This window comes from Microchirus variegatus (genome assembly GCF_963457635.1).
Source record: "Microchirus variegatus genome assembly, chromosome: 15".
NCBI classification, from domain to species: domain Eukaryota; kingdom Metazoa; phylum Chordata; class Actinopteri; order Pleuronectiformes; family Soleidae; genus Microchirus; species Microchirus variegatus.
This window is the reverse complement of record NC_139816.1, coordinates 5,611,128-5,633,475: the sequence shown is the minus strand read 5'-3', so window position 1 is coordinate 5,633,475 and position 22,348 is coordinate 5,611,128. Positions and strand designations below refer to the sequence as shown.

General features: G+C 41.8%; 1 protein-coding gene across 1 annotated transcript; it reads right to left on the bottom strand.

Annotated features, from left to right (window-relative positions):
- Window positions 1–413: 413 nt before the first annotated feature.
- LOC310937250 (cadherin-20-like) lies at window positions 414–21,944 on the bottom strand (the record flags this gene model as incomplete). Its single annotated transcript, XM_083901480.1, has 11 exons — window positions 414–949; window positions 2,757–3,008; window positions 3,107–3,224; window positions 3,327–3,448; window positions 5,608–5,744; window positions 9,588–9,841; window positions 10,921–11,108; window positions 11,847–12,014; window positions 15,544–15,663; window positions 16,060–16,354; window positions 21,726–21,944. The coding sequence occupies 11 exons, from the start codon at window positions 21,942–21,944 to the stop codon at window positions 414–416; spliced, it is 2,409 nt and encodes an 802-aa protein (XP_083757606.1).
- Window positions 21,945–22,348: the final 404 nt, after the last annotated feature.

Below are 22,348 nucleotides of genomic sequence, written 5' to 3'. Positions count from 1 at the left end.
AAATCTCTCCACGCTTTGAATCAGAGCGGCTCTGCCCGCGGCCCGACTGAGGCGGGGGAGTTAACGTGTGCTTTGAAGCCGCTCCTTTGTGGGAACCCGTGAGGCTGCCAATCTCCCAAGCTCCGTCTCAGGGGGAGATTTAAAGCCAGCTCACACCAACTGCTGCTGCTGCTGCTGCTGCTGCTGCTGCTGCTGCTGCTGCTGCTGCTGCTGCTCCTCATCAGGCCTCCAAGGCTGTGGAGAATCCAGGCTTCGGCAGGAATTCAAGTGCTTAACAGTCACGGATGTGGACGTGAGCACATCCTCGTCTTTGTTGTGTCTCCATCACACACTTTTTTATCTCTCCGTGTTCTTGTCTCAGTTTTTGTTTTGTCATATATATATGTATAAAAAAGGCAAAATGATCTCCAGTTCTACCACATTGGGGGACTGTTCGTCTCGAGCACGCCGTACATTTCGGCGAGTTTTTTGAAGCGCGGCCCCCAGTCGTTGAGGTAGTCGTAGTCGTGGTCGGTGTTCGAGTTTCCCGACTGGAGCGAGCTGAGCGACTCGGCGACGGAGCCCTCGCCCTCGTAGGCGTAGGTCTGCAGGGAGTCGTACGGCGGAGCGCACGGGTCCACGTCGGCCTCCAGGAGCTTCGCCAGCACGTACCCGTGAACGTTACTGTCCCCCCCGCCGCCGCCGCCGCCCATCACGCAAGCCTGAGGGACGTAGCGCGACAAGCTCTCGATCTCCGGCAGCATGTCCTGCCTCATCTTGCCCACGTGGTGGCGGCGGTGATTCGCCTCGCGCGGGTTCCACATGGCGGCGATGTCGAAGGCCTCGGTGTCCTCCTCGCCGCCGCCTTCGTCGTCGTAGCGCACGATGTTCTCGTGGACGTTCTCCTCCTCGTCGCACGGGTAGGGCTTCTTGCGGTGAGTCCTCAGGGAGAGCATGAGCAGAATCATCACTGCCAAAACAAAACAAACAAAAACAATGTTAGCATTTGCACGATGCTAGTTTTCCAGTTGTGTTACTCAAATGGCAAATATTTGTGTCTTTCTTCTGGGAAAAAGAAGTTTGCGAAATTGCCTCACATTCAAAAATCAATGCAAATTAGGCCAAAAAAAATGCTTTGCTGTTTGTGTGAATTCCCGAGGTTTGATACCACTACAGCACTGGTTCTCAAAGTGCGGCCTGGGGGCCAATGGCGGCCCGCAGAAACATTTCTGGCGGCCCGCAATGAATTACAGTTGATAGTTTTAATCCAGGAGCTACTAAGCTTTTTAAATGTTTATTGGACATTACTGGATAGAGACCAATAAGTGTAAACTGTAGAACTGGTCATTAAAATGATTACAAATGGGATTTCTTTTTGTTTTTCCCTTTGGCGGCCCTCAGTCCAACGTTGGGTTCCTAAATTGGCCCTCAGGTATCAAAACTTTCGGTATCAGGTACCAGTTTTACTATTATTTTAATTTAAGGTGTGAATAATTAGTCAGAATTTCTCAATTTGCAGCCCTCGGGCACCGTTATGTAATGAAAGATGACACCGTTTAATTCAGCATGAATCAACGGAAACAATTCCATTGGTACCATTAAAAATAACCAAGTTTAGAACCCAGACCAACATCATTCTTGATGTCATTAATAAAGGGACGCACGATCACTTTATGCCAATATATTGGGAGTTTTTGTGCCTATTACTGAACTTGTATAACTTGTATAGGAAACTTCATTCTTTTGATTTAGAAAAAGCATCATATCAGTGCAAAGTGAGTGACTTCACACCACTGTGAGATCACTGGTGCAGGATTAAATATGAGCTTTCTTTTCTCTCTTTTTCTTGCGTCCTGGCACAAGTCTAGCGTTCATTAGCATCTGCTGCCTGTAGCATCACGCTCCGTTCCCCTGGACTCACTTTATCTGTCCCTGCAGACCGGTGGTCGCTGTGAGAAGGACGAGCTCTGACTCACTCCGCTCTAAATTTAGCCCCAAACACCTCCTCACTCGCTGAGACTCTGAGACTCATTGTTTTGAGTTGACATAAAACAACCTGAGGGTTCCTTTACACCTTTATTATAGTTTTAAAACATATTTTCTTGTCTGTGTTATGTTGATAATAAGTGGTTCTTCACCTTAAGCACATATAAACTTACCCATTCAAACTCTTTATAATGTCTTTTTTTCATTTAGTATGTAATTGCGTGAATAAAACTGTCATTTAATGGGTTAAAATTTTTTTTATTTTTTATGATCAGCTTTGATATATTTGATATATGTTTAGAGCCATTAAAAGTGGGTTAAACTAATAATAATAACGGACTCTAGGAGGTGACATTTTTTGTACTTAAAGGCGCCATTTGTAAGAATGTGGCCAAAAACGGTTACTACATTCAAATTTTTAAAAAACAAGGTTTTTTTAGGTTTCGTTTTCTGACGTAACTGGCAACCCGTGGTTGCTCGGCAGCTGAGACTCTACTGACTGCAATGACTGGTAGACGGCGGTAGGTGGCGCCACATGCCAAAACATGATTTGCAGTCTGCAAAATATTTCTTTTAATGCAAATATTTTGTCTGTTGTACTGTTGTTGTTGGTGAGTTCAGTTTGTTATATGAACATTATTCCTGAGTCTCTGTGACATATTAGGAGGATTTTATGGCCAGTTGCTTTAGATTTATTACATAATGCACCTTAAAGGTGACGAGAGTCACTTTTTTAAAAGGTTGCATGAAGGTTAAAGGAGGTCGTCTTCCAGAGAAAACGCTCGACTCACCCAGCAGGACAAAGATACAGGCCAGGATGGCGATGAGCGCTCCTCTGCTGAGGCTGGTGGGCAGAGTGTACGCCTCGGCGTTGCACGACATCACGTTCCCCTCGTGGTCGCAGCTGCACACTCGGACGGTCAGCGTGCTGGTGCTGGTCTGGACCGGCTGCTCGCTGTCCGACACAAAGATGGGCAAGTAGAAGACGGTCTGGTCCTGCTGAGACCAGCCGGAGCGACGGGTCAGGATCCACGCCGTGTTGTCTGGAAAGAGACGTACGAGTGAAAAGGGTAAATGTGGAGTTAAACGTTACGGAGACTTTTGGTTTTAAAAGTCACAAACGTTTTTGTCACGTGTTTACCTTGGTTGTCTCTCAGGGTGAAGTTGGGATTGTTGGCAGCTTCTGGAGCCAAACTGTAGTAAAAGTGATGTCCGCTCAGCGGCTCGTCCGGATCCACCGCCGTGACCGTCTGAATCAGCTGCATCACAACAACACATCAGCACATTGTCACATTTTCTTGTGTTTCATAACAAACAAACATATTTGAGGACATATAAGAGGACGTTTCAGTATTCCGTACCTGCCCAGCTTTGGCGTTTTCACAGACGTACGCCTCCAAATAATGCGTTAGCAACGGCGGATTATCGTTCACGTCCAGGATTTTCACGTTCACCGACACACTTGAGATCTGCGTTGGGTTATCTGCAGGAACACACACATAAACACACACTTAACAAAATGTCCGTAATGTAACGTTTGAGTAATTATACAGTTTTACTGTATTGGTCAATCTTTTGTAAGATTTTAGGAAAAAAAATTAACATTTTGGATGGCATAAGAAATGTTAGTAAGTTAATGTAATTAAGTTAATGTGTGTAAGTGTCCTATTGTAAGTCATTTTTTGTAAAGTAGTAAAGTTTTTGTAACTCTTAATGTAACTTTTTTTTAATTTTGCATTTGGTAATTTTTAGGAAGATTTTTCATTATGTTTCTAATATTACAACAATCTGCCATTTTCTGACATTAAAAGCAATGTTATTTTTCAAAAGTACTTGTTATAATATTTAATGTTATAATGTTACAACAGTGCACAACCTTTTCTATGATGACGTCAGTCGTGTTTTCACTAGTTTCTTGGTCACTTATGCAGAGGTGGAAAGTAACGAAATACATTTACTCAGGTTACTGTATTGAATACTTTTTTTGTGTATTTTGTATATTTTAAGTACAATTTAAAATCAGGATTTTGTGTTTTACTTGAGTACGTATTGACTCAAGTATTGTACTTAGTTACTTTATGAATCCTATCTGTTACTGAGTAAACATACAGGGGGAAAATATACAGCAGAACCAGACCAATGATGATGTGATTAGCACCAGTCACAAAAGTGACGTATTGGTACTTTTACTTGAGTACAATATTTTAGTACTTTTTCCACCTCTGAACTTACGTTCACGTTAGAATTTTAATCATAATTCAGCATCAAATTTCTTTTTAATTTCGCGTAAACAAGGTGAAATAAAGTTATTAAAAATGGAACACAACAGCGACTTGTTACCGTCGTCACGCCCACACTCTTTAATCTTCTCCTCATCAAACACAAACACCGTTAGAAACCAGTGATTCACACACGTTAACCAGCTGTGTAACGTAATGGACGCTGGAAACTCAATTACTGAGCAGTGACTGGTTTCTCAGGTTTCATCAAACGCTCAATCAATCAGGGGGTTTGACTTTGGCGATGGAGGTCAAAGCTCAGATGGGCTCCAGTGTGTGTGTGTGTGTGTGTGTGTGTGTGTGTGCGTGCGTGCGTGTAATTTAGTATCAACGAGCTGTAACTAAGGTTTTCCTGAGCTAATGTGAAATCAGTGGTGCAGAAAAACGGTTTTGTTCCAAATGTAAGACGATATTTGATGTTTTTATCAAGGTTTTTCCACTTTATAATAAATTTACAATAAATTACAACTCAAATTTGGCTAAAGTTCATTTCATTTCAGGATATAAAAAGTTTTGTTTTCTTGCCGAAAGAGAATCGATCAGTTTCACTTTGTTTGTTTATCCATGGTTCTGTTTGCCCTCTCTCACCCTCTTTGCCTCCATCACACCTTTGATCGTCCACCGCGTGGGTGAACCTGTTTAATTAGTCATTAATTCAATCAACACAAACAGACAAACAGAGCAGAGGATGATGATGATGATGAAGGATGATGAAGGATGAAGGTGACTTTCAGGACAAACGACGGGGGAATTTCCTTTCTCCACATCACATAATTACTGCTTCATGCATTCATTCAGGCAGGTTTATTCACTCAAACACACAGCATTTTTTGAAGTGTTATAGTGTTAACTGTAATATGACTAATATTATTAAAGGTGCATTATGTAATAAATCTAAAGCAACTGGCCATAAAATCCTCCTAATATGTCACAGAGACTCAGGAATAATGTTCATATAACAAACTGAACTCACCAACAACAACAGTACAGACAAAATATTTGCATTAAAAACAATCTTTTGCAGAATGCAAATCATGTTTATGTTTTGAAATCATGTTTTGGCATGTGGCGCCACCTACCGCCGTCTACCAATCATTGCAGTCAGTAGAGTCTCAGCTGTCAGAAAACGAAACATAATAGACCTTGGTATTTTGAATTTGAATGTAGTAACTGTTTTTGGCCACATTCTTACATATGGCACCTTTAATTAATATCGATCAATTATCAATTATCGTCATTTCCACATCAAACAAAAAGATCAGAAACAGGTTTTAATGTTGTTTTTACTGCTGTAAATAATTAGAAATCAAAGTAAAAAAGGTAGAGATGTTTATGTTTGTGTGTTTACACTGTGTACACGTACTCATCTCCATGGCGAGGACTGTGATGTTGTGCCAGCCGACCTCCTCTCGGTCCAGTGAACGCACCGTCATCAGTGACCCAGACGTGATCTCGATGTAGAAATACTTGTCGGGGTCAGTGGATCTCTCGATGGAATATCTGTCGAAAATAAAATCAGTATTGAATAACACATATATATATATATACATATATATATGTACAGTGTATGGTGTGTGGTGTGTGTTTTGTGGCAGTTTATAACCCTAACTCAGGGCGACACACAGTAAAAAAACACAGTGTGTGGCATTTGATAAGACAAAGAAGACCAATAAGAGTGTTGCTTCGCCACCGGGGGCTCCATTCCAAACCGCTCCTCTGAGAGCCACATGCAACGACAGCCAGCCTCTCACACACACACACACACACACACACACACACACACACACACACACACACACACACACACAGTCTGGTTCCCGTGACTTCAGAGGACATTACATTGACTTACATACGTTTGAGGACGAGTGTCTTGAATTTTTGTCCCCATGAGAACAAAAAGTCCCCACAATGTGAGAGTGAAACCAATTTTAGGTCACCACAACACACCTGGAAAACACACAAAAACTTTTTTTTTTTTGTGAAGACACAAAATGTATAATAATAATAATAATGCATTCACTGGCCCTTAACCCCTACTTAAACCACCCTTAAACCAGGTCTTAACCCTGACAAAGGTGTTTAAAGCTGTGGGGCCCAGACACAAATGTCCTCACAAAGATGTGAATACAAGCACACACACACACACACACACACACACACACACACACGCACACACACAGTGGTGGAGGGATATTAATAGAAATCCATGAGGGAGATCCTCGCCAGCTGTGGATGTGCCAGTCACGACTGTTTCCTGTCGCTACACACACACACACACACACACACACACACACACACACACACACACACACACACACACACACACACACACACACACACACACACTGCTGTTAAAGTGACAGCCTGACAGCAGTCTTTTATTAAACACTTGATCTGCACACACACTGCAGATAAAGTTAATAGTGTCTTATGTTCATTTATCACTGGGAGCTGCTAACAGACCCTCTGTTGGTGGTTAATGGTGAGTTTTAGTGTTTCATGATGCATTTAAATGCTGTTTAAGTCTTTGCCACAGAGGAAAAATGGCATCAGCGTCAGTGGTGATTCTACAGGAAGTCCAAGTCCAAGTCCTGAAATATTGTAATATTGGTAAAGACGTTACTTAGATTATATGTGCAGACTGTGTGTGTGTGTGTGTGTGTGTGTGTGTGTGTGTGTGTGTGTGTGTGTGTGTGTGTGTGTGTGTGTGGGCTCAGATTATCTGTCAGTCAAGAGGAGAAAGATGTTCGATGGAAATGAGACTGACGCTCAGACTGAAGGTCGCCTCGCCGCCATGTGTCGTTATCTGTCATCAGAATCTGACCTCATCTCTCTGTCTCTGTCTCAATTCCCCTCACACTTCAAAAAAATAATAATTGAGGAATCACCTCCAACAGCGAGGACACGAGGAAAAACTGATTTGAACAACCATTAGACAGTGAAAAACATCGTAAAACACGAGTCAGAGTCAAAATAATCTGGATATGAGTCACTACAGCCTCATAATCTGACTTTATTTTAAGAAAGTCCTGAACAAAAGACTGAATTTTCACTGTTAGACAGACTTTTCCTACAGAAAACTGGAGTTTGTAAATCACTCACTCACTCTCCCACACCAAACCCCATAGAGAAAATCAGTGATTTTAGCTCACAGGGACACAGGAGCTGCTGGTCTACTGCTGCCTCGTGTGGTCACTTTGTGTCACTGAGATTAATCTGGATGAAGGATTTTAAATGCAGAAGTCTATAAAATAACACATTTAAATTTACTGATGGAGGCAGACGTGGATCAACAGCTCCTGTTTGTTGGGATGTAAAATTGATGATTTTCTCTATGGGGTTTGGTGCAGGAGAGTGTGAGTGAAAATTCAGTCTTTTGTTCAGGACTTTCTGTCATTTTCACTCTTTTACCTCTTTAATCGTGTCCTAAATGTCTGATATAAAGTCAGATTATGTGGCTGTAGTGACTCATATCCAGATTATCTTGTGTTTTACGGTGTTTTCTGTCGGTTTTTATTGATCAAAGACACCTGTCGTTGTAAATGTCAGCCATAAAAATCCCATCTGTAATGAAACAGAATTTATTGGATGATAAAACTGTTGCACGGGGGTAATCTGAACATAAGCTTGAGGTTGTTGTTTCCTCACAATGAAAGTCTGTCACAGCTGAAGCTGATCAGTGATCAGTGATCAGTGATCAGCTGATCTTCACTTCCTCATCAGTGGATTCTCTATATCAGCCTGTGAGAAGCAGAGCTGCTGCCATTTCACCACCACACTCTCAGTGTTGAAGTGTGTTTCTGGGGCTCAGTTGGGGATTTAGAGCAGATTATGTGTTTCGCTGTTGATGTTGTCTCTAAAAATGTGTTTTAAATAAAGCTGCAAACGTACAAACAAACAAACTCCTCCTGACTTGTGGTGACGGAGAGAGTTTGTACGAGGAGCAGCTTGTTCTGTGTGATTCTGCACATGATTAATCGCCTCATTAAAGTCCTTCCGTCTAATGAGTTGATGAGAGGAGCAGCGCCGACGCTCAACCTCTGCAACAAAACATCTGCTCAGTCAAAAACAAACACATTCTGCAGTAATTGAAGGAAGTGTGTGTGTGTGTGTGTGTGTGTGTGTGTGTGTGTGTGTGTGTGTGTGTGTGTGTGTGTGTGTGTGTGTGTGTGTGTGTGTGTGTGTGTGTGTGTGTGTGTGTGTGTGTGTGTGTGTGTGTGTGTGTGTGTGTGTGTGTGTGTGTGTGTGTGTGTGTGTGTGTGTGTGTTGGTGAAGTTTCTGTCAGTTAAAAACTTTATTTAAACTCCCATGTTTGTCAGGGATCAGCGTCTCAAACACAAACTCAGCATCAGCCACACATGAGATTGTGTGATGCTGCCCTCTGCTGGTCAAAATGTGGCATTACACCAGCGCGTGTGATTTTATCACATGTGCATTTCTGTGTAATTTTAAAGTTGCATTATGTAATAAATCATAAAGCATTAAACAAAATATTTTGCAGACTGAAAATCATGTTGATGTTTTGAAATCATGTTTTGGCATGTGGCGCCACCTACCGCCGTCTACCAATCATTGCAGTCAGTAGAGTCTCAGCTGCCGAGCAACCACGGGTTGCCAGTTACATCAGAAAACAAAACCTAAAAGACCTCAGTATTTTGAATTTGAATGTAGTAACTGTTTTTGGTCACATTCTTACATATGGCACCTTTAATTAAAATAAATATATAAATAACATTTCGTTTTTATTTAAGAATTTTCAATCTAAATTTTTATTTCATTTTACTCCAGAAATGCACACTGTTATTTAAATAACAATTTATTATATAATGTGATATGGAATTCAACATATTTAAAAAAATATAAAAGTCATCTTATGGACAATTAACAATTTTTATAGATTTCTTGGAAACATTTCTATAAAAAGACACTGAATAAAAGGAAATGTTCAAAAATCATATGCTTTTTCTGGGGTTTTTTCCACAACAAAATGCAGATAAACATAGCTTGAAAAGTGAGTTCTGCTTCTGTTTTTGCTGTAAATGTTGTATTTTTCTTTATTCTTTCTGTGCATGAAGTAAACTAACGACTTCTTAGTCTGAAAAATCTTTGTGTGGGAAAAATGAGTCACTTTCAAGCTGTTAATTACTTGAGAGTCTTCATTAATTCAAGTGTGAATCATTAATCAGTGACACTGTGAGTGATATTCTGCTATTAACGACTATAATGAGCATTAAATTGTAATCAGCAGATGAACAGAGTCTGCGTTATATTCTATTTTTTGCCTTTAGATCCCTTTATATCCTCCTCTGCTGTTAGTTTTGAAGCAGTTCAGTGTTTCCTGACCTCACGGTGTTGTTGGCGGCGTCAGGATCCCTCGCCGACACCGTCTTCAACAGCGTGCCGACCTCGGCGTCCTCCTGAAGCTCCACGTAGTACACGGGCAGGTCAAAGAGCGGCGGCTCGTCCACGTCCTCCACGCTCACGTGCACGATGGTCACGTCCTTGAAGGGCCCGCGGTGGCGATAGGCCGGGTCCAGGTGCGTGTTGGCGCCCTCTACCTTCAGAGTGTAGCTGGGCTTGACCTCAAAGTTCAGGGGCTGGAAGGTCAACACGTACACACACACGGAAATGATTTAAAATTATAGAAAACAACACTGTTATTACTAAACATACCCTGCAATAAAGCCTGAAAACTGCTGAAATTTAAGCCGAATTTAACAAAACACATCACAAACTAAGACCAAGTTGTAAACAGATGTAAACTATGTGTGTGAAATTAGTTAACAATAAGTTAATAATTAATAGCCAGATTTCTGAACAGAGTTTTGTGACATTTGGTAAAGTGAAATCTGAAATGTGAAAATTAATTTTAATGAGAGTTTTAATTTCTCAGCCGAATTTAACAAAATGCACTGCAAACTCACTCTAAATCATTAAAGTCCATGAAAACAGTGTGTAATGTTTGTTTGTGGCAAAGTAACAAGGAAATAATAACATTTTTGAATGGAGTTTGGTGTCTGTGATTTTTATATAAAATCAAAGATCAATGAAAGTGAAAGCTTTCATTTTAGAGCCGAATTTAACAAAAGATTCTACAAAACAAGATAAACTTGTAAAATGCTGCCAATAATGTATGTAAAGTTTACTTTAGCCAAGTTAACAATAAAATGAATACATTTCTCAATGGGATTTTGTATATTTTACCCTGTGAACAAGTCTTTTTTTAGGAATTAGTGTCTGAAATGCAAACATTTTTTAAAGTAGACCTTTAATTTTAGAGCCGAATTTAACAAAAGATTCTACATGATAAGATGAACTTGTAAAAAGCTGCCAACAATGTATGTAAAGTTTGCTTTTGTCAAAGTAACAATAAAAGTAATAGATATCTGAATGGGGTTTTGCGTATTTTACCCTGTGAACAGGGAATTTGGATCTGAAATGAGAACATTAATTAAAGTACTCTTTATATTTTAGTTCCCAAATTCAAGAAAAGATGCATAAAACAAAGAGTGAGTTGTAAATCACAATTTATATCACAATGATTATTACATTTCTTTAATGAAGTCATGTAAAGAAATGTTTTGGGGTTCAGATTTAAGGTTTTAAACCTTCTTTTTATAAATGTAAAATGATCTTCATCATCTATTTCAGATAATAAAATGAATGTGTTTTTCACCTTTTTCACCGTGATGATGCCAAACAGGTTGGTGGGGTCGGTGCTGATGTCAAACGTGTCCCTTCCGTCTCCGTCGATGATGCTGTACTTCATCTCAGCGCCGACCCCGACGTCCCTGTCCTTGGCCCAGATACGACCCACCACTGAACCCACGGGAGACGACTCAGGGATGCTCATCTGGTACAGCCCTGAGGACACGCAGGAGCACACAGTGCATTAGTGTCACAGTTAATGCTTTATCCTTCTGTCCTCTAGAGGGAGCCAAACACCTTCCAACACCTCCGCTCCTGCCTCTGCTGCTGCTGCTCCCACCACAGTCACACACAGAATAAATGGCTCCATAAACACCTGAAAACTCAGTTATGCTCACTCTCATGGGTCGGCTTGAATTTCATCTAGTGTTTAACCTCAAAGACGAGGTGACAGCTGTCCAATTTGCCGCGCTCCCTGCAGCCCCACGTCTAAACCCCCTCACGTTCTGCCTGACAGAGAGAGAGAGAGGGGGGGGGGAGGATCCCTGAAGCTCTTCACAACCCATCAAAGTTCCAGCAAAGTGATGGCATTAATTGGTGAGGGATAGTGATGGGAGTGTGGCAGCAGCAGCAGCAGCAGTGATGGTGATGGTGCTGGGTGTTTATTCTTTCTCTCGGATCTTTGACCAGGCCTGGAGAGACGACCACGGACAGCCACTCAACCCCCTGACCTCAGGGGCTTTGGTAATGAGATGAGCAGGAATGAGGGTAATCAGAGAGACAGCGCGAGGCGACTGGTGGCCCAGAGGACGGAGAGGCCGGGGGGTAAATGGTGGAGGACGAAGGCCAAGAGGGACTTGGTACTTCAGAGAAACTTCAGGGGAGTGAATCGAGGAAAACGCATCAAGAAGAAGAGAAAGGAGGAGGAAGAGGAAGAGTGTGTGCTGGTCTTACTCTGGTCAAACATGGGCGGGTTGTCGTTGACGTCGGCGAGCGTGACGTTGACGGTGGTGGTGCCGGCGAGTCCTCCCAGCTGACCGCCCATGTCCTTCGCCTGGATCACCACCGTGTAGTTCTCCCTGGTTTCCCGGTCCATGTCCGCCAAAGAGACACGGACCACACCTGAGGAGGAGAAGATGAAGGGAGGAGAAGAAGAAGAAGGAGAGAGAGAAGGAGAGAGAGAGACGTGGGAGGTGGATTAAAGGTCAGCGATGGAGAACTGGTGACACAGATTAGGGTCATGTGTCCGAGCGATGTTGTCCAGGAATGTTGACGCTCTCCACGAGCACAAGAACAACTCGACCTCCGCTTTCTTTTCTTTGACATTTACTTCATGCAAAAAGAAAGAAACGACCAAAACAAAGCTGAACTTCTCGATTAAACTGCTCAGCGTGGAACCTTTAGGAGGATTTAATGTCAGGAATGTGTTTGTATCAGTGAACTATTCCATCAAAAATACAAAATAACTTGGTTTTCATCGTCGTAGAATGAGCCTTTTTATGAACTGAAGGACGACATCTTGTGCCGCCGTGTTTCTAGCATGTGTTTTTTTTGTATTTGCATTTTGAAGCTTCCAGGACATTGCTTTGTGGTCTGTGAAGGCCACCGTAGTTATTTGACTTTCTTGTAAAACGATTGGGTTAAGTGGAGGGAGGTTTGTTACAGTCTGCATTCTCACCAGTAGATGTCACTACTTCTTACACACCGGACCTTAAAGTCACACTTACTTAAAGGTGCATTATGTAATAAATCTAAAGCAACTGGCCATAAAATCCTCCTAAGCCAAAGTTTTTGCATAAACTATTTTGCAGACTGCAAATCATGTTTTGGCATGTGGCGCCACCTACCGCCATCTACTACTCATTGCAGTCAGTAAAGTCTCCAGTCTCCGCCAGTTACGTCTGAGCTACAATGGCAGATAAAACAAAACCTAAAAGACCTCGAAATTTGGAATGTGAGTGTAGTAACTGTTTTTGGCCACATTCTTACATATGGCGCCTTTAAATACTTTGATTTCTGGATTTTTAATATGTGTTTTTCCTTCAATAAATCAATCAAATTTTCTCTCGTCTTCTCTGTCAACTGCATATTAACCTTCAAATATGTGTGAGTCTACATCGTTATAATCTCAAAACCATACGAACAGACCATGCGATAAGCCTGGAATTTTTAAATCAAATGTATTTTTTTGTTTTGGTTTCACATCCAACACATTGTTTTTGGAGGTCAGGCCGGCTGATTGATGGCTGTAGAGCCGCTGGCTCTTCAGTGATGGATGAACCTCCAGCATCAGCATCAGCAGCAGCAGCAGCAGCAGCAGCAGCAGCAGCAGCAGTCACGCTGGCAGCTGACGGGCAGCGCAGCAGATTCCGCCGCTGACAAACGAGGAAATGAGGCAGCTGTCGTAAACAATAGCCGGCGACTTCCAAAACTAATGGATATTTGGATGCAGTGGCGTGAGCTGTCAGTGCTGCTACCATGTGAAATATGCAGTATTAGCTGTGTATTTACTGAACTACATGCATGAGCGCTGTGTGTGTGTGTGTGTGTGTGTGTGGCCACTATTGTTCCCCTTCCACTATTCTACTCTGACGACGACTTCCACCATTTATTGAGCTGAGCTGCAGAGGATTTGTTCCCTTAATGATGTGACTCTGGCTCACAGTCAGTGTTTCCAGCTTTTTCCCAGAGGAAACACTGGATTTGAGCTCCGCTTCCATTCCAGACAATGACGACCATTTTCTTTGTAAAGACGCTTTTTATGCAGCTGCCGTGTTCAAAAACACGAAGCCACCAAACCCCCAAACTGTTGCCATGTGGCTACTGAAAATTACTCTGTTTGCTGGAACAGAACATTTGCCTTTATTATAAATAAAGAGAAGCAGACTCAGACTATTTTTTAGCATTCTCCTTTCAGTCATTAAATAACCTTTTAAAGGACATGTTTAGATGTAAGATTTGCTTTTTGTTGTTTGAATGTGATATAAATTAAGAACTAAAAGAGTGTACACTGCACTCAGGAGGCAATTAGTTTAGTTTAGCATGAAAGTGCTAAAGGCTTCTTTGGAAATAGTCAGACCAGCTTTATTTCCAGTTAATGTGAACCTAACTATCCTCTGCCCTTGGGGGCTAATGTTAAGCTAAGAAAAACAGACTAAATGGGCTAATGTTTAGCTAAGAAAAACAGACTACATGGGCTGATGCTAAGCTAAGAAAAACAGACTAAATGGGCTAATGTTAAGCTAAGAAAAACAGACTAAATGGGCTAATGTTAAGCTAAGAAAAACAGACTAAATGCGCTAATGTTAAGCTAAGAAAAACAGACTAAATGGGCTGATGCTAAGCTAAGAAAAACGAACTAAATGGGCTAATGTTAAGCTAAGAAAAACAGACTAAATGGGCTGATGCTAAGCTAAGAAAAACAGACTACATGGGCTCATGAGAACCTAGGAAAAACAGACTAGAGAGGCTAACTCTGAGCTTAAAAAAAATGTCAACATATTTAAACTTTTGTTCTTCAGTTAGCATCGTTTCCTCTTCATTAATATGATTGGGCTACACTTTGGCGACAATTAGCTTAGCTCAGCCCAAAGACTGGATGCCAGAATGAATGACGACAGGCGGTTATCTTAATAAACAAGACAAAATTCAAGCTAGCTTAGTTTTTAGTCGATGCTAAACTAACTACACTGATATTAAACTTTGTACGTGTAATTAATGAAAAAGCAAAAAGGCCGTTTAGAAAATGTCAAACTCCTCCTTTAAATGAGTAAATGTGATGTTCACTGTGGGAGATTAAACATCTCAGAACAAAGTGAGGTTCAGTAAATGTGAAACTAAATGAAAGCCTGTTGTGCTGCATGCAATTTTAATGTGAAACCGTGAGTCACATTAGCTCTGTTTGTGTTTTCATTAATGTTAAATTGTATTTGATCAACAGGGAATAAACTAAAACTGCCCGTCTTTCCCATTTTTAGCAGCCACGCCACATTTGTAGCCTTTTTTGTTGTTGTTGTTGTTGTTGTTGTTGTTGTTGTTGTTGTGGAGTTCCAGGAGTTTGAGATACTGCGAGTTGCAGCACAAAAGGTTTGCTGTGTGTCTGAGACACAGTGTTTGGCTGTTTCATAGCAACAACAGGAGCCATGCTGAGATTCCCACATTCAAAGAGCGCTGGTGTTCACAAGAGTGTTCAAGTGTGGACGACTAAAGTCTAAAGTATTAGACACAAGGTGGAGAATTAACGTCATTTAAGATTATCTATTACCAATTTATATTCCTGTATTTTGAATCCTTTTTATTTTAGAAAAAGTCAAGAAACTTCAGGCTAAAATAATGATATTTAGGTCGTTTTCACTGCAGTCAAATTTGACTTAATTGGTCAGTAAGGATCTAAGGGTTTGTTGTTCTTAAACTGGACGTACTGTACGATAGTTTAGACAGGAAGATGATGCACCTCCATTACCAAAGCAATCCATGAAGATTGGTGCGTTATGTCTGGAACAAGCTGCTTCACTTGCAATCAATAGTGTGAAAAGACGACCTGGAAAGATCTGATTCGAGAAAAACATCCTCACACTCCAAAAAAAAAACCCAGAATATTGGTTTCCCTGGTTAAATTGTTGAGTTTTTCAGCGCGTGTGTGTCGTCCTACCAGTCTTGGCGTCCACTGAGAAGTACGGCTGACCCTCCAGGATGCTGTAGACCACACGGGCGCTGTTGCCGTACGTGGGATCGTCTGCATCTGTGGCGGTCAGCTGGATCACAGATGTTCCTGGAAAACATTGGAAAATGAGATTTGGAACGAGGAGGAGAAACTGGCGATCGTCTGCGTCTATTAACATATTAATGAAGGAACTAATTTTGGGTTGAGTTCTTCCATCTGTGGCTGGAGCTGCACCAGGAATTAATGATGCTTATTTACTTTTAAAGGAAACCACAGAAAGTGCGTCTGTGAACGAGGCAGATGGAGACAATCAACGAAAACAAGAGCTTTTTGTGCAGTTTTGCTGTTGTTTACCACGGATATAAACTTCAAGGATGTCAAAAACATGCCAGGTCACTAGGTGGCGATATAACCATAAGTGTAGAGCCTTATTGGCCAATCAGACGACAGATAAACAAGACTTGTTTTGGTTGGCAAAGAAAATATAACATATATAACATTTACCTATGTTGGACATTTCGGGTACGCTCGCCAGGTAAGGTCCGTCGAGGAACTTGGGCTCGTTGTCGTTAATGTCCTGGATCTTCACGATGAATTCGGACTCTGGCTCCAGAGGTCTGTCCGTCAGGCGGTTACGGGCCTGAGCGCGGAGGGCGTACTGGGATTTAACCTCGCGGTCCAGCCTCTGGATGGCGTGGATGTCTCCCGTGCTGTCGTCGATGGTGAAGGTGGTGCCTGCGCCCTCGCCGCTCAGGATGTACTTGATGGAGCCGTCGCCTTTATCCATGTCTGAGTGGAGCTGTGGAGAAGTTTGAGTCAGTCGGTTCATCTGATCTGTGCATATTTAAAGGTTTGGGGAAGAAGAGAAAATCCTTCCCATATGCTCAAAAACAAAGAGACTGGAAGTGGATTAGTCCAAAAAAACATTGCATCCAAACAGAGTCGTCAACATTTTGATGCTGCAACAGAAATCTAACTAACATATGGTGTGATCTAAAGCATTAGGAGAGAAATATGTTCAATTAGCTCACAGACCATCAGTCTCAGAGAATCAATGGACTTTTCCGGGATAAAGTGACTCGGCCACAGAGTCTGGAATCAACTGAACGTGTTTCACCTTCAAAAGAGAAGATTCAGAGGACAATAAGCCACCAGAGAAAAGGAAAAATAAGCCGGAATGTTGAGGCAAAAGTGGCTCCAGCTTCTTTTATGAGATTATTTCTAGCTTTGTTCTCTTCTAGATGTTTAAAAACTTAAATTCTGGACTATTTGTTCCCATCAAAATGACAATAATCGATATATTTATAGCCAGTTCTACCCGTCCAGTATGCTAAAATCCAGCTAATGCTAATTATAAAGACTGAAAAAAGAAAATATTAGATACATAATTCAATTTTAAAACACAGAAATGAATGAATTTGTGTCAGTCCATGATCCCTGACTGTACAAACATATTCCCTCCTAAGTGAAGCACGTGGTGTAAAATGACTCTGGACCTCTGGGGGAGCTGTTTGCTTGTCAGCGTAGCTTTAATGCCGCGGCTGTAAGTACAGATCTAATCATAGCCTCCAGTCTCCAGTTTGTTGCCTCGGGCCCCGCGGTGCAATCAGAGGCCTTTTGTGGCCTCTAAGTGCAAATGGCAGCCTGTTGATGTGCAATCATGTCTCACTTTGTATTTAAAGGGTATGATGAGTGCTTACTGCGATCGCGGTGGCGGCGCGGAATTAAAGGCCACCACCGATGTCTGTCTTGTATAATCAACAGCCGAGGACTCGACGCGGCGCTCATTTTTAAAATGACGTTTTGTCACCGTGGGGTCACTGAGGCCACAGCCGTCCTACAAACACACACTGTACATTCTGCTCTGAATACGACTGCCGGCCAGTTTGAAAAATGGTTTAGCTTGAAAACATCGTGGCTACATTTTAGGCTTTTTATCGGCACAGAAACATAACTTTATACAATCTATGTGATCGGGTTCAAGGCATCATTTCAAGAACTGTGTTTTTACAAATGAAATCCCCCCAAAATGACTCTTAACACTGCAGTATATATGCCAGACCTGTAGGTGGCACTGTAACACTGCCTCACAAATACACCAACAATGCACTAAGTAACTTTGGGACCTGTTTTTCCAAAAACAGTGTTTAAGTTCACCCAAAAACGCTGCTTACTGGTGGATAAAATGACAATATTATACAAAACCGCACACCTTTAGTTTGAGGGTTATGCAAATTTTAGCCAAGTCAACAGGTGGCGATATAACCATAAGTGAAAAGCCTTGTTGGCCAATGAGAGGACAGAGAAACAAGAGCTGTTTTGGTGAGAAAGAAAATGTTGCTAACTTTATGCGACACGACTTTCACCACCACAATGGTGTCTTAAAATGTCGTAATATAACAAAAACATGTTGCTAACTTTAAGAAAAACAACTTTCATCACCAAAATGGTGTCTTAAAATGTCGTAATATTACAAAAAACATGTTGCTAACTTTACGAAATATGACGTTCATCACCATATTGGGTTTAAAAAGATATATTGCAAAATTACAAATATGTGTCGCTAACTTAATTTTATTTTAATGTCGTAATATAACAAAAACACGTAGCTAACTTTACAAAAAATGGCTAACCCTAACCCTAAGAAGAAAAACACAGTTTTCCAAACTTCCACCAACATGTGGATCGGTCCTGATTTATAGCTGAAACTTTCCTCTGTGTGACTTTCCACATTTATTTTCATCTGTAAATTACGTTTCCCAGATTAAAAAGTCGTAGAATGCGACTGTGGCCTAATTTAAACAGCATCACGGAGGTTGTCAAAAGTGCTAAAAGTTTGCAGCAGCAGCAGCAGCAGCAGTGGTTGTTATTCTGGTGCTGGTTGGAGTTTGGGCAGCAATCATCACAATAGCTGTCATTCCCCAAAGCGCAGACAAAGCAGCTTTGCCTGTATCGCTGTGGACAACGTGCCCACCTGCACTTTCTCTGCGCTCGGCCCAGAATAGATTTTTTAATCAACATCCCATTGTGGGCTTCAGCCCCGCGTCTCGCAGTGATATATCTCAGGCCGTGGCGTTTTCCCCTCCGCCTCATCTGCCTCCTCCTGCGCTGATCCCTCCTTTTCCACCGGAGCCTCTGAAAGGAGGGAGTTTGACACTCGGGCTATCAATTACCTGCTCCATCTCAGCCCCGGCCCGGAGCCCAAATACTCCGACATCCTCGCGGCTCTGAATACTAAGTTACTCTACAGAGGCGAGCCAGTGCACGCTGAGCTGATGGTAAAAACCCCCCCGAGGGCGGAGGATACATTACATCTTTCTCCTGCTTTGTCATTTTCTACAATGCCTCTCCGCCTTGAGTGGCTCTCTGGGTAGAAGCCCAGCCTGTCAGAATCACTTATTTCATTCAGCGCAAAGAAAAATTAGGACGCGCGGCTTGAAAAGAATCAGCGAAGAGATGCTAAATGGCAAAGAAGAACGGGCGGAATGGTTGTGACTACAGTATTTCTTAAAGCAGATACACCGAGACTCTCTGGTCTCTCTCAGGACTTGTTACTCTGTAGTTGCACCACCTGACGTCTCAGAATCTAACATGTTCCTTGATATTCCTGAGCTGTGGTGCTGTAAAAAAAAAATGGGGATTCCAGGGCACTTATTAGGCAGGTTTGCATCATTCCCGAGAGGACGTTTGCACAGATGAGCTGACAAGGAGGAGCAGCAAATTCAATCAGAGCTCTGCAATCAGCTTTTTAAAAGTTTTTTAAAATCGCGGGGAGCTTTTGTTATTAGGTCAATTATAGAGTATAAGTCTGTTCAGCTGTTGATTGGCACCGAATATAATTAAAGCTATGAGCGTCTACGTTTGATAAGTATCGCGTGAGACGCTAATGCTAAATCCAATTATGACGACGGAAGTTTAAGGAGCATAAATGGATTCGACTGCCGAGTTCTGTTTGCTCCGTCAACATCAAAGTCAAGAGTAAAAATTCTCTCAAATCTTCCAGAGTAAGCACGACATTGTGTGTTAGCTAACGGCTAGCTAAAGTTACATTACGTAACGCTCGACCGCTCACTTTTAAATGAGTTTAATATGCTACGAGTTAATTTAAAGATTACATAAACATTTTCTTCTAAACAGTAGCAGTGCTAAATTAGCTAAAGTTAGTGGTTTGTTACAGCTAATGCTAAATGCTAACACCACAGTTTTATTTTCAAGCATCCTCATTGTTGTTTTAATCATCAAAACAACATTAAAAACAATTTATTTCCATTAAAATGTACAGATTCATGCCACTGCATTCTCTAAAATGTCCATCAGAGGGCGACTCCACTAGTTTGTAAGCAAGTCTATGAGAAAGTTAAGCTAATTCTCACTTGATTTATAATTTAAATAAACATTTTCTTGAAGAGTTTTTTTAGGTCTTCTTCGACATAGCGTGACGTCCATTTTGGACATTATGGTTCTAACATTGTGAACATGAAGACGTTGCTCAAATTTTACACCGCCTGCCATCATGTCGCCATAGAAACGGCCCAGCGTAGCTAGAAAAATCAACAACTGCTGAGGTCAGTATGAAAGATTCAGACGGGGGGGAAAAATATCAGGTCTTTTTGAAAAATCAAACCATTGTGGCGTATGAATGGACTCATCTTTTATAAAACCTGACAGTGGTGCTCTTGGCTTCACACAACTGAGAAGAATGACAGGCCCCACCAGCAAACAAGCACTAGTTCTGGCAATTTTCAAGATTGCCGTCTCTCCGCCGGTGATGACTGCCTTATCCCCCCCCCCCCCCCCATCCCCCTCCACTATTGATCAACTGTTCAATTCACTTTAGCGACTCGTGGAACAAAGCGCCTCTTTGGTGAGCATCAGTCGTCAGCTGTGTTGCAGACGCGTCGTCCACTTCTGTGGAGCGAAGCCAACCGTCGGTTCGACTCCATTAACTCCATCAGCGCTGTCTGGCGCTGGTTCAAAGAGGACAGGCGTACAGAAGTGTGTCCCGGGATTCAGTCGGGGTTTCTTTTTTTCTTTTTTGCTCTGGTTGAAGTTTGCCTCGATCTGCCCGTGTGGGATTTTCTCCTTTTGAATTCAAAGCTCTTTGAAACGGAGGCACCAGGTGTAGCGAGAAAAGAACTGTACGCTCTACATTTCCTCATAATATATACAATTATTACGAGAACAAAATCATTATGTGGGCTATGATACGAATCGGCAAAGATACGCTTTATTGTGGAATAATCGGATCAGACCATTTTTCTTTTATGTTGCTACGTTATCTTGTTATCTATATGGTGCTGGCACTTTTCCTTTAGAAACAGAAAAAGGAATCAGTTATGTTATGAATTTGGAACGTTCGCCTGTAACAACATTATAGGGATCGTTCAGGGTTTTTTAAAGTGTGTTCCCGAGGAAATAACCTGAAACTTTGTTCAGCAGGTGTCAGTGAACAATCTCATTTACAATCAGGTCACAATTCCCCAAAAGAGATGAGCTGATTTCCCAAAAATTCAACAAATTTACAATGAATTTTGAATATTATTATAGTATAATGGTATTTTGAATTTTGTATAAACTTAACAAAAGACTCACCAACGAAAGTCCAAGACTTCTATTCTCTGCTTTATTCAAATGTTAGAAAGACTTTTCTAAAAAATCTAAAATCACAATTCCCCAAAAGACGTTGAATTCAGATTCAGGAGCTGATTTCCCAAAAATTCAACAAATTTACATTGAATTTTGGATAAACTTAACAAAAGACTCATCAACGAAAGTCTATGCCTTCTTTTCACTGCTTTATTCAAACGTTAGAATTTTTTTTCTTAAAAGCTAATATCTCCTTTCACCACAACCTGTCTAGGCACATTCCTGCACATCTTTGAGTCTCGGTTCCAAGCGAGCTGAGCCGATACTGGAAGAGTCATGAGCGCGACGTCCGACACAAGAATCAAACTGAACAATGCCGAACTGTAGACCAGTTAAAAAGACTTAAAAATCCAATATTTAGCTACATTTTAGCTAAATGTAACCCGTTCAGTGGTATTTATGAACTGATTCTAATGATTCTAATGATTCTAATGATTCAGTCACACCGAAAACAACTTTGACTGTAATTGTCACAACAACACAAATGGTTATGTGCATGCTCAGGTTTTCACAGCGTCACCGACCTTTCCGATGTAAAGCGGCTCCAGTCCGGTGTACTCCTCCAGGACGAAGAACTGGTTCCAAACCCAGCCTCGCTTGACCCTCTGCAGCAGAGCTGAGCTGCCTGCGTCGTCCCGCTCGCTGGGTTTACCCAGAATGCTGTGAGGCAGGAGGGTCAAAGTGCACAGAACCACGGGGAGCAAAGTCCTTGCAACCGCTCTGAGACGCAGTTGGTCCTTCATTGTGAAGCTCTGAGTCGTTTTCTGAGGCAGTGTTTTTTTTTTGTTCCCTCTCTTCCTGTCCTAGATGTCCTAGAAGAAAAAGAAAAAGAAGAAGACGAGTGTGAGTTTTCTGTCCGTTTGGACACCATCGCCCTGTCCTTGTCTTGCTCTGCAGGAGACGCTGCACAGACGCTCGGCTGCTGAGTTTTTGGCTGAGCTGTAATGAGCTGCATCTCCTCACAGGTGAGCGAGGCTGTCGATGAGGTCACACGGAAGATGAGAGGATGGAATATGACAGCGGAGGAAGACGAGGCCGGTGAAGGTGAAGACTGAGAACAATTCTCATTTCTCCACACGTCAAACCGGAGAGGCAACAAAACCCCTGAAATAACGACTTTTTCTACTCGACGGGTTTCATTTAAATG